The 13,476-nt window shown below is 36.9% G+C and overlaps 1 protein-coding gene across 4 annotated transcripts in view; it reads left to right on the forward strand.

The window, feature by feature from the left end:
* The window catches only part of USP34 (ubiquitin specific peptidase 34), a gene marked incomplete at its 3' end in the record, with an annotated part of 228,681 nt that overhangs the window by 23,975 nt on the left and 191,230 nt on the right, over positions 1-13,476 (forward strand). For all 4 annotated transcript variants that reach the window (XR_014018694.1, XM_081265549.1, XM_081265551.1 and 1 more), the window contains exon 2: positions 9,449-9,536. Coding sequence is in view for 3 of the 4 variants with exons in the window: in XM_081265549.1 (XP_081121675.1) it covers positions 9,449-9,536 (88 nt within the window). The remainder of the gene's footprint in view (positions 1-9,448; positions 9,537-13,476) is intronic.

The raw sequence follows: 13,476 nt of genomic DNA on the forward strand, positions 1-13,476 counted from the left end.
TCTTCGAAATTTGCTTTTGTTAACATTTAGTCATACAAAAATGTTAAAGTATTATCAATTTAGAACACTTTAAGAACACCGGTCTTTATTACTGCCGTCTTCCACATTGTCCTCAAACTAGTATTTTATTTTGTTAATTTTTTGTTAAATTTTTTACTTTGGCTACATATTTATTTCCTTCTTTATTTACTATTTTTCTTCTTGCCTTTTGCCCTTTCTTTTCTTTCTTTTTTAATGCTATTATTGCTGGGTATTGAATCCAGGGCCTTGTGCATGGGTAAGCATGTGCTCTACCTACACTCTTCTTTCTTTTCCTTTTCCACTCATGGCTTTTGTAGTAAACTATATGTATTTGTTAAATTTTATTTCACCCTTCCCTTTGAGGTGTCAAGTTCCACAAGGGTACATATCTTAACATTTCAAAGTTCTAAGATCATAAGTCTGCCTTTGATTTTTTAATTATCATTACTCTGTAGACTTTTAGTAAAACTTTGTTTTGACAAATTTCAAATATGACAAAAGAACACAAAAAGTGTTAAGACTTACGCTTTTTCTGATAATAGTTCATCTAAATTCATAGCTAAATGATACCTTTGTTTGTTGACTTGTATTTGTTAGTTCTTTGGCTAGTCTTTTAAGTATGTTTGTAATTCCAGGTTTAGTAGTGTGTCATTTATACTTTACCACCACATACAACACATTTTAAAATATTTAGGGTTTATGGCAATTTTAGGATTTTCTGCATACTGTATTGTTTCATGAATCAAGCCTTAGTTTTATTAACTTTTTATTTTATTTTATTTTGCCTTATGGAGATAGAACTCTGGGCCTGGCACATGCTAGGCAAGTGCTCTAACACTGAGCTATACCTGTAGTCCAGTTTTATTAATTTCCTTTATTTGTGTGTGCTGGGGATTGAACCCAGGGTTTGTGCATGCAAAGCAAACACTGTATCAACTGAGCTATATCCCCAGCACCACCACCCCTGTTTTTGTACCAGTGATTGAACATTAAACTTGGGGCACTTAACCACTGAGCCACATCTTCAGCTCTTTTTGTTTTGAGGTAGGGTCTTCCTAAGTTGCTTAGGGTCTCAAAGCTGCTAAGCCTAGCCTTGAATTTATGATCCTTTTGTTACAGTCTCCCAAGTCGCTAGGATTATATAGTTTGCTTTTGGTTTTATTAACTTTTTTAACAGCTGTGTGTGTGTGTGTGGGGGGGGCGTTGGTGTTGGGAATTGAACCTAGGGCATCCTGTATGCTAAGCATATATTCTACTACCCTAAGCCCCCCTTATCTTACCTTTTTTTTAGTTGTAGATGGACACAATACCTTTATATGTTTTCATTTTTTTCAATTTTTTTTTTAGTTGTCAAAGGACTTTATTTGTTTTTATATGGTGCTGAGGATTGAACCCAGTGCCTCACACGTACTAGGCAAGCACTCTACCACTAAGCCACAACTGTAGCCCTTACCTTCCTATTCCCTTATGCAGTAGTTATATAGTTATAACATTATATCTGTCTGTTTCTCTTAGTTCTCTGAATCTTTGCTCTTGATAATACTCTGGCTGTGATTCCATCTCCGTGTGGCTTCTCTGTCCTGCCCACTGGCCTATTGTTGATGCTTAATATAGTATTTCGTCTCTCAATTTCAGGATTATGGGATTTTTTTCTATTCATTTTCATTTTCCAGCAAATTTTATCATTTTCAGCATTAGGACTCTTAACTCCTTGGTTAAGTTTATTCCTAGCCTTTTATTATTTTTCATGCTATTGCAAATGGAATTGTTTCCTTGATTTCTTCTACAAATTTTTCATTGTTGGTATATAGAAATGCACCGAATTTTTGTGGGTTGATTTCTGTATCCTGCAGCATTTTGAATTTATTCTTTTTGTGGGTTCCTTGGGGTTTTCTGTGGTGTTCGTGTTATATATGGACATAGATAATTTTACTTTTTTCCTTTTCAGTTTCTTTTTCTTGTCTAACTGCTCTTACTAGAACTTAACATTACTATGTTAAATAGAAGTCATGTTAACTAACCTTTTCTGTTCCTTATCTTTGAGGAAAGGGCTGTCTTTCACCATAGAATATGATATTAGGTGTGATTCTGGAGAATGCTAGTTTGTCTGATTCTTACAAGACATTCTTCTCTTACTTTTTGGTTTTCTGGTGAATGTAAATAAACAATAGAAAACTTACATTAGTTAGAGTGCCAGGTGTCCTGATGAAAATGATTGTCTGACCACACATAAGTTTTTGAGAACGTGTGCCCTTTGGTTTTGTATTAGAGAATGTTATGATGGTTGCAGCTACTTTGTTCATTGTTTTAAGGCACTGTTATTGCTGGGATGGAAAACTGGCATTGTGTATTATGGTCCCTTCTTTTTTCCTTGTTGACAATTCAACTTATCCCCCTACTATTTCTTATCCTGTCCTGGTTGCTAGGTTTTGTTAAGAGAGTTCTCCCTGATGGTTGGTAATATCTTTTGCTTTCAGGACCTCTGATATGACCCAGGTCCCAAAAGCCTCATCTTGGTTCGTGCCGTTACCTTATGATGCTTTGTTTGGCATATGCTTGGTTGTCTTGTGCGTTTTCCTTCTCTTGCTAGCCAAGAAAATCTTGAATCTCCTACTTGTGCTGCCAGCATTCTGAAGCTGAATATAGGAAGAATACTGTTAAGTCTCACCATTAAGTATAGTTTGATTTAAAAAAAAAAGTTGTTTTTTTTAAAAACATAAATTTTAAATGTAATTGGTAAATAGAAGGAAAATATTGGTAGAATTGAACACCTCATTGGTTCATAGGGATTTCCCCTCAATACATGAATATTTTATGGTGCTTCAGGCAAGCGTTCTTGGGATTCAAGAGAAGACCCTAGCAGTATATAAAGAAAGAATATAAAAGCTGTTTTCAGAAATATCTTTCAGAAATATCTTGTTATATATATTATGACCTGTTTAATGGATTCAAGGGCCCATGTTTTCTATTTTGTAAAGCTATAGGTGGAAGTTGAAGATAGGGAAATGATTTTACAATGTTGGGTTCATGAGAGTGGTTGTATCTGGTTTTTATATTTGGGGAAATAACCTAATTAGAACTGATGGTCCTCAGGCATCTTCATATTAAAAGAAGACGCATGAACCTTATGGTTTACAGGTTGAAAGTGCCAATAGATTTACCTCTGTTAGTACTTCTCAGTAGTATGACTTTTTAAAAATTTTTAGTTATAGATGGACACAGTGTCTTTGCTTATTTTTTATATGGTGCTGAGGATCGAACCCAGCGCCTCACACATGCTAGGCAAGTGCTCTATCACTGAGACATCACCCCAGCCCCCTCAGTACTATTATTGATTTTGTCAGTGCTCTAGGTATAAAGTTTCATAGGTTTTAAGTATGTTGATTTTAACTGTGCTTTATTGTTTGCTTCATTATTTTTTCATGAAAGATTTTGAACAACAGCCTTCTCAGGAATGCTTATATGACATTATAGTAAGAAATGTCTATACAGAGTCATTTACATCTTTTCAGTGTGATACTTCTGACTTTCAGTTGCATGCTTTTTCAAAGACTAGATCTTCGTGAAGTTCGAAAATCTCTAGAAGGGGGCTGGGAATGTGGCTCAAGCGGTAGCTCGCTCGCCTGGCATGTGTTCGGCCTGGGTTCGATCCTCAGCACCACATACAAACAGGGATGTTGTGTCCCCCGAAAACTAAAAAAAAAATAAACAAATATTTAAAAAAAATCTCTAGAAGGGCTGGGGATATGGTGCAGTTGGTAGAGTGCTTGCCTCACACTCACAAGGCCCTGGGTTCAAACCCCAGCACCCTCGCCCCCAAAACAAAACAAAACCCACAGACACATGAAAATCTCTAGAGAGGAATAGTCCTTTTAGGGATTGTATGTGTGGGTGTGTGTATGTGTATGGAGGAAATAAAGGGGTATCTAACTATTCCCTCCCCCCATATTGGGGGTTGAACAGAGCCTCACATACGCTCTACCAGCTTCTAGAAAGAATAGAAATTCTAAAAGCACATTCTCATCTTTTAGCTTTATCCATTTCCTGTTGAGGTAACCTTTGTTAATGCCGGTATGCATCGTTATAGTGTATTTGTACTAGTACATTAGTCCATAACATTTGTGCATGTGTTAAAAGTTAATAATTTACTGTCTGTATTCGTAGGAAACTTTACCTTTTTCATTCATCTTTTGAAATTGAATACTACGTTGCTCTTTGATTTATCATTTTCTGATAAACCCATCATTAGTTGAAGATATTATAAATTGAAAACATATTTAAGGGTTAAACATATATAATGTTTAACCCTACTGAATATAATGGTATTATTTCTATTGACCATGTATTGTTTTTGCATCATCATAAAGTGGAAAATTTCTAAATTGAACCTTTGGAAGATGGGGACTATCTGTCTTAGATCTTTCTTTTTTTTTAATATATATTTTTTCTTTTATTTTTTTTTTATATATATTTTTTCTTTTCTTTTCTTTTTTTTTTTTTTTTTTTTTAAGTTCTCGGCGGACACAACATCTTTGTTGGTATGTGGTGCTGAGGATCGAACCCAGGCCGCACGCAGGCCAGGCGAGCGCGCTACCGCTTGAGCCACATCCCCAGCCCTGTCTTGGATCTTTCCATACACGGAGTTCAGTTTGTTAACCAAAGTATCCATTTACCTTTTTTTTTTTTTTTTTTTTTTTTTGGTACCAGGATTGAACCTAGGGTTGCTTTACCACTGAGCCACATCCCCTGCCCTTTTTAAAATATTTAAATAAAATATATAAATATTTAAATAAAATAAATAAGAGAGGGGCTGGGGATGTGGCTCAGCGGTAGCACGCTGGCCTGGCATGCGTGCGGCCCTGGTTCGATCCTCAGCACCACATACAAACAAAGATGTTGTGTCCGCCGATAACTAAAAAATAAAATATTAAAATTCTCTCTCTCCCTCTCTCTTTAAAAAAAAAAAAAAAAGAGAGAGGGTTTTGGTGAGTTGCCTAGCACCTTGCTAAGTTGCTAAGGCTGCCTTTGAACTATCCTCCTGCCTCAGCCTCTAAGTCGCTGGGATTATAGGCATGTGCCACTGCACCTGGCTCCATTTACCTCTTATGGATACTATTTTTAATCTCATTCATGTCAGCCTAAGTTCTTTATCACTGTACTAAAATCATTTTAAAATAAGACTCTTTTTTTTAAAGTCCCCTCTCCAGTTAAAATTTTGACTTATATTCTGTGAACTACCTGGGTACAAATGGCTTGACTTCTTCTTACCCCGTACTAGGGATCAAACTTAGGAGAAACTTAACCACTGAGCGACTGACTCCCCCCCCCCCCAACTCCCCCACCTCCTCACCTTTGGAGGTCCTGGTGATTGAACCCAGGGGCACTGAACCACTGAGCCACATCCCCAGCCTTTTTAATATTTTATTTAGAGATAATGTCTAGCTAAGTTGCTTTAGGGCCTGAGTTGCTGAGACTGGCTTTGAGCTTGTGATCCTCCTGCCTCAGCCTCCCCGATCCGCACTTTTAAAATTTTTTATTTTTAAACAGGGTCTCCCTAAGTTGCCCAGAAACTCGAAATTCTCCTGCCTCAGCTTCCTGAGTTGCTGGGTTTACAGATGTGCATCACTGTACCCAGCTGGTTTGACATTTTAAATGCCTTAAATCTTAGTCCCTGAATAGTTGTAGTTTTAATTTTGTTTATAAGAAATAACTTTTGAGTTGGGCACAGTGGTTATGCCTGTAATCCCAATGATTTGGAAACTGAGGCAGAGGAACTCAAGTTCAAGGCCAGCTTGGGCAATTTAGCAAGATCTGGGCTCAAAAAATAAGCATTACAAATACTCCTCCCCCCATACTTGAATAACAGGCTATATGTCTTTTGTGTTTTGCATTAGTTTTTATATAATAATGTGTATTGTTTAAAAAGTTAAATAGTATACACCTATGTGTATTGTTTAAATAGTTAAATAGTGTAATTACTATATATCTTCACTTGTACTGTGTGCGAGCCTTGTCAACAGCTATTGCTACAGCTCCAGTTTTTTCTCCTAAAGGTGATCACTTTCTATTTTACCCGATTTTGCTTCCCAGCTTTTACCGGCCTCAGTATATACAATATTGTATTGCGTGTACTTTTTCTCTTTATGGTGCTAGGCGTGGAACCCAGAGCCTTATGCAAGGTACTTGCTCTACTGCTGAGCCCCTCCCACCTTTTTCTTTTTTTTTTTTTTTTTGGTACCAGACAGTCTTGCTAACGTGCTTAGTTAGGGCCTTGCTAAATTGCTGAGGCTGGTCTTAAAGTTGTGATTCTCCTGCCTTAGGCTCTGACATCGCCTGGTGAGCGCCATCATGCCCAGTTTATTTCTTAATTTGGTACTGGGGATTGAACTCGGGGGCATTTGACCACTGAGCTACATCCCCAGCCTTATTTTGGATTTTTTTTAAATATATATTTTTAGTTGTAGATGGATACAATACCTTTATTTTTTTATTTTTATGTGGTACTGAGAATCAGACTTGGTTCCTTACACGTGCTAGGCAAGCACTCTACCACTGAGCCCAAGCCCCAGCCCCCATATTTTGTATTTTATTTAGAGACAGGGTCTCACTGAGTTGCTTAGTGAGTGCCTCACCATTACTGAGGCTGGTTTTTAACTCGTGATCCTCCTGTCTCAGCTTCCTGAGCTGCTGGGATTACAGGTGTGTACCACTGCATCTGGGTATTTTCTTTCTTTCTTTCTTTCTTTTTTTTTTTAAGAGAGAGAGAGAGAATTTTTTAATATTTATTTTTTAGTTTTCGGTGGATACAACATCTTTGTTTGTATGTGATGCTGAGAATCGAACCTGGGCCGCACGCATGCCAGGAGAGCTCGCTACCGCTTGAGCCACTTCCCCAGCCCCTTATTTCTTGATATATATTTTGACATTTGACCCCCTCTACCTCCCTTTTTGGTCTGTTGACTTTGCTATGGATGTAGATTAGCTCTTTTGTCATTGACATACCCTTCTAATTTTTTTCCAAATCAGTATGGTTATGTATTAGGATGTTATAAATATTGTTCACTGCTGAGCCAGGTAGTTTAGTGTAATTACTGTCTATCTTCACTTGTACTGTTTCATTTCCTGTAATTATTGCTAAGGGTGTGTGTGTGTGTGTGTGTGTGTGTGTGTGCTGCATTTATGAGAATTCCTCTGGAAGCTTGACACATTTAAAACTGTTCTGAGGGGCTGGGGATGTGGCTCAAGTGGTAGCGTGCGTGCCTGGCATGCATGCGGCCCAGGTTCAATCCTCAGCACCACATACAAACAAAGATGTTGTGTCCGCTGAAAACTGAAACATAAATATTAAAAATTTTCTCTCTCTAAAAAAATAAAATAAAAATAACTGTTCTGAATGAGTAGAAGTTTTACTCTTCACTGAAATCATATATACATGTTTAGTTGTCTGCATCCTTGTCCCCCCATACAGTGATAATTATAGGATCTCTTTTCACATATCCAGGAGTTTCTTTTTAACTGTGAACTTCTTTACCTAGAATGCTTTCTTTTTTTTTCTTAAATATATGACTCCTTAAGTTTTCAATATTTGCTTTAAAATCACCTCTTCAGAGTATTCCTGACTTCCCCATTCTGAGGTGGCTTATCCTGTATTAATTGCGGCACAACATCCTACTTGGTTTCTTCTTGAAACAATATGTATGTATGTATGTTTTTATTTATTTACTTCTTGTTTTCTTCCTCTTCATCACTGGATTAAGTTCTATGAGATGGGGATGTTTTATTCACCATCATGTATCTAGTAATTAACCCAGTGCTCAACAAATATAAATGAATGCATAAGTGATTATATCCAGACAGTGAAGATTTAAATGCCATGTGTTCTGTAATCTTGGCTTTTATTTGTCTAGCAAGGAGTTGGTGAACTATATAACCTGGCCACTACTTGTTTCTTGTAATATTGTCCATGCTCACTTATTTACATACTGTCTCTTTCATGATACAGTAGAAGAGTTACATAGTTGTGACTGATATCTTCAGACCTACAAAAGCCAAAATATTTACTTTCTGGCCCTTTAGAGAAATTGCTGACCTTGTATTATCAAATATTTTACAATCTGCACCATTTTTAGCCAGAATGTGTTCAATTTTTAAAAAAGTTTTAGGTGGACACAGTACCTCTATTTTTTAAAAAAATGTATATATTTTTTAGTTGTTGATGGACCTTTATTTTATTTATTTGTATGTGGTGCTGAGAATCGAACCCAGTGCCTCATGCATGCTAGGCAAGTGCGTTACCACTGAGCCACAACCGCAGTTCTACCTTTATTTATTTTTACGTGGTGCTGATGATCAAAGCCAGTGCCTCACAGGTGCTAGCCAGTACTGCGCTCTACCACTGAGCCACAACTCTAGCCCCAAAATGCAATTTTTTTTTTTTTTTTTTGTACAAGGGATTGAACTCAGTGGCACTGGACCACTAAGCCACATCCCCAACCCTATTTTGTATTTTATTTAGAGACAGGTCTCACTGAGTTGCTTAGCACCTCGCTATTGCTGAGGCTGCCTTTGAACTCATGATCCTCCTGTGTCAGACTCCCAAGCCCTTGGCATTATAGGCATTGCGCCTGGCTCTCAAAATGCATTTTTTTAAATGCAGTTTCTTTTCTCAGTTTTACTTTAGATTCTTTTTTATAGTAGTACATATTCTATATGAATTGGTAATGTGTCAGTCAAGGTCCAGTTAGAAAATTGAAAAAGGAGTTTAATAAAGCGAGTGAATTACACAGATGTTGGATGTTTAAAGGGCAAAGGAAGAGGGAACCATGTAGAAATACAGAGACTGCAGGAAGCAGCTAATTTTTTTCTTAAGACTGTCTGAACAAAGGCCAAAGAAAGTTGTCAGAATCTAGTGACTTAAAGGAAGGCATTCTGTTTGACTACCTCTGGTACCTCCTAGAAGGGTACCAAGAGATTGTTTCTTGGAATGCTAAGAAAAGCTGGAGGCTAGAGTGGGTGCTGCTGCTAGGTGATGCTCACAAGTCCATTTTCTATCCTGCCTTCTACTCTTTTAGTTCTTCATAGGCACTGGATGAAAATCTTAACAGGAAGACAGCTGGAAATGAAAAATGTAGCTTGCAGGGTCCCAATCCCAGCATCATAAAGCATAGAACAGAAGGGTGGGTTTTGAGTTGATAGATAATAACTAGAATAACTGGCAAAGTATTCCCCTTTCCTTTAGTTGCATCTGTTAAAAATCTGTTCTTAAGCTTAAATTAGTCAGTAATTAAATTAAGATTTATTTTCTTCGTTGAAAGTAAAAGAATTAACTGAAATATTTGCTTTGTTAATTTAAGCTTTACTTTTGAAGTATTGGCTTTAAGATTGGTTTATCATTTCATAATTAACTTTTTTTTCTTCTTTGTTTTAGTATCTGATATAGAAGGTGGTGATGGATTGCAGCTCAGAAAGGAACATACTCTCAAAATATTTGCTTATATCAATTCCTGGACACAGAGGTATGTGTCTTTAGATATTTTAAAGAATCACTTTTTGAGTTGTATTTTAAATTGCCATTATTTGTCATCAAATTTTCTTTTAGGGATTTATTGGATTGGATAACTATTACTTTTTTGCAATACTGGGAATTGAACCCAGAAGCATTCTACCTGAACCACATCTGCAGTTGTTTTTTTTTTTTTTTTTTTTAACTTTTAATTTTTTGTGTGTGCTGGGAATCGAACCCAGGACCTTGTGCATGCAAGGTAAGCACTCTACCAACTGAGCTGTATCCCCAGCCCTGAATTTTTAAAAATTTTTTATTTTGAGACAAGGTTTTGGTAAATTTCTGTATTTAAAAAAATTTCTTTTAAGTTGTAGATGGATACAACACCTTTATTTTATTTATTTACTTTTATGTGGCGCTGAGAATCAAATCCAGTGTGTCACATATGCTAGGAAAGCACTTTGCTGCTGAGCTACAACCTCCGTCCCTGGAATGTATTTTGATAGAAGAAATTTTGGAACCCAGCTTGAAAATAATTTTATTTTGATTTATAGGTTCCTCATGAATGTTTTTATTTTATTTTTATGTTTTGTGATACTGGGGGTTGAACCCAATGGCACTCTGTCACTGAACTGCATCCCCATTTCTTTTTATTTTTTGTCCAAGTTGACTTGTATTCTTCCTGTCTCAGCCTTCCAAGCTACTGGGATTACAATTGTACTCCACCTTGCCTGGCTCAGGAATATTTACTTATTAACAGTTTTAGTAATTGTCACTACATTTTTTTTTTTTTTAAAGAAAGACTCTTTTTTTTTTAATATTTATTTTTTAGTTATCGGTGGACACAACATCTTTATTGGTATGTGGTGCTGAGGATCGAACCCGGGCCGCACGCATGCCAGACGAGCGCGTACCGCTTGAGCCACATCCCCATCCCTGTCACTACATTTTTTTGTGCAAGGCATTTACCTTTTTTTAATTTTTGGGGGGGGTCATTGCATGCAAAAGTGTAAACACTTAAGTAGGTTGCATATAAGTCTACTTGGGAAATAAAGTCCTCATCAGGCTGGAAATAATAGGTATAGGAATGAGAAGAAAGTAGGATGATGCGGGCGGTGGAAGGGTATGTATGATATTGGAAAATAAATGCAAATAATGTATACAGTTCAAAATGGCAATTTTGGGGAATAAGCCTATTAAAAGGAAAAAAAAAATGATGGCAGGCATGTGGGTATAGGTCTGAATCCCAGCTACTTCGGAGGCTAAGGCAGGAGGATCACAAGTTCAAGGCTAGCTTGGACAATTTAGCAAGACCTTGGTGCATGCCTGTAATCCCAGAAGCTCAGGAGGCTGAAGCAGGAGGATCATGAGTTCAAATCTAATCTCAGCAAAAGCGAGGTGCTAAGCAGCAGTGAGACCCTGTCTCTAAATCAAATACAATATAGGGCTGGGGATGTGGCTCAGTGGTCGAGTGCCCCTGAGTTCAATCTCGGGTACCCCCTCGACCCCCCTCCTCAAAAAAAAAAAAAAAGACTAGGGATTAAATATTGCTGAGGAGAAGTTAGCTGTTTTTATTCTTGAACTTTTCCCTTTCACTTTTAGCACATTCCCTGGAAGCTTTTAGGATCACTGTTTTTTTTTTTTAAACATTTTTTTTAGTAGTTGATGGACCTTTATTTTTTTTTTATTTGCTTATTTATATGTGGTGCAGGGAATCAAATGCAGTGCCTCACATGTATGAGGCGGCAAGCACTCTACCGCTGAGCTACAACTCTAGCCCCAGGTCACTGTCCTTCTTAAGCTTCAAAAATTGCACGAATGACCTGGGCAAGATGGCATGATCATAATCCCAGTGACACTGGAGACTGAGGCAGGAGAATCACAACTTAAAAGATACTCTGAATAGCTTATAGAGACCCTCAGCAACTTAGATCCTGTCTCAAAAAAGAAAATGTACTTTGGATGTGGCTTAGAGGTAAAAGCCCTCCTGGGTTCAATTTCCAGTACCAAAAATAAGAAGAAGGCATGACTATGCATAGTTTTTTGGGTGCTGGGCATTGAACTCAGGGCCTTGTGCATATGAGGTGAGCACTCTACCAACTGAGCTATAACCCCAGGCCTGATTATACATTTTTTACTGGGCCATTCTGTTGTGAAATTTTTTTATTTCATAATGCATATTTTCCATTCTGTCTTCCTAGAAGTTTTAAAAATCTTGGATTATAAGCTTTTCTTTTTCTCTCCATTATCAATCTTTGTTCTACTTTCTTGAAGATTTCTTCATTTTTACTTTCTGGATTTTTGAATTTCATAAATTGCTGTAATTTCAATTGTTTTTTAAGTTATAAATGCTATAGTTGTAAAAGATGTATATATTTGTGCAGTTAAAGAGTACCCCTTCCACCCCACCCCCGTTGCTGGGGATCAAACCCAGGACTTCAAGCATATTAGGCAAGTGTTCTACCACTGAGCTAAACCCCCAATCTCAAACTGGTATTTTTATAACATTCCATTTTTGTTTCAGCAATCTAGTATCTGTTACCATCTCTCAGATTGTAAATTCCAGTTAAAAATCTTTGGTTTTTCTTTCTGCATAATCTTATCTGAATCTTCATATTGTTTGTTTTTATCTGCCTTTGATGATGCAGATCTCCCCACCCCCAAAGAAAAAAAGGCTTACCCTTGACTATATTTTTATGGTTAAGAGAGAGACACTAGGGGCTGGGATTGTGGCTTAGTGGTAGAGCGCTCACTAAGCACACGCGAGGCCCTGGGTTCGATCCTCAGTACTATATTAAAAAAATAAAATAAAGATATCTGTCTACCTATAATTAAAAAATAATTAAAAAAAGAGAGACAAAAAAGTGAATTAATTCAAAGTTCTCTCTGGGTGGGGCATCTCAGATGTTCTGTACTGTATAATAGTAAAATGAGCAGGCCTTCTTACTGGCTTCTCTCTTGGGCTGTGTTCCCCAACAGAGGTGTCTGTTAGCCTTGTGCCAGAGATGTAGTGTGTTGATTAGGAAGGGAAGGATGTTTGGTATTGAGTCCCGGATTCATTCATTCATTTATTCATTTATTTTTGTGGTGTTGGGGATTGAAACCAAGGCCTTGTACATGTGAGACAAGCACTTTACCAACTGAGCTATATCTCACAGTCTGGATTTTGCCCTGTGTTTCATCTTTGCCTTTATAGATACCTGGGTGCTCTTGAGTCCTGGGCTTTTCAGTGTTCTTTGTAGTATATTTTCTTGTTGTAGAAACATTCCACTGTAGTCCTTCCATGTTTTTTTCACTGTTACTACTTTTTAAAAAATTTTTTCTTCTTTTTAGTTGTAGATGAACAAATGTTTTGTTTATTTTTATGTAGTGGTGAGGATTGAACCCAGTGCCTCACACATGCAAGGAAAGCACTCAACCACTGAGCCACAACCCCAGCCCTACTCTGCTACGTAATTCTCCATTTTATATCATCAAAATATGTTGATATCTGTTATCTTTTGATTTCATTGTTTCTGTATTTATGGAGACTGAAAGTCTTTGTTCACTTTATCATATTTGTAGAGGGATTTGTTTTATGTGAAATCAAGCTGAACTTAAGAGAAAAGTGATGTTTTTATTTAAAAACACCCTTTCCACTTACACTGTGCATATTTTTATTTAAAAACACCCTTTCCCCTTATACTGTGCATATTTTTATTTAAAAACATCCTTTCCCCTTATACTGTGCATAATATATATCTCAATTCTGAGAAGCAAATTCAGAGACTTGTGCTTCTCAGAATTGAGATATATATTATGTATAATTTAAGATAACATTTTGTATATATGTATGTGTCTGCACTTCAGCTCTCCCTGAACTTATGTATTTTTATTCAGGCACGTGGATCCACTTTTTCATATTAGTTTCTTTATATTTTTGTCTTTGAAGATTAGTTTCCTTGTCAGTTTTT

This window comes from Spermophilus citellus (genome assembly GCF_964194105.1).
Source record: "Spermophilus citellus genome assembly, chromosome: 13".
NCBI lineage: Eukaryota > Metazoa > Chordata > Mammalia > Rodentia > Sciuridae > Spermophilus > Spermophilus citellus.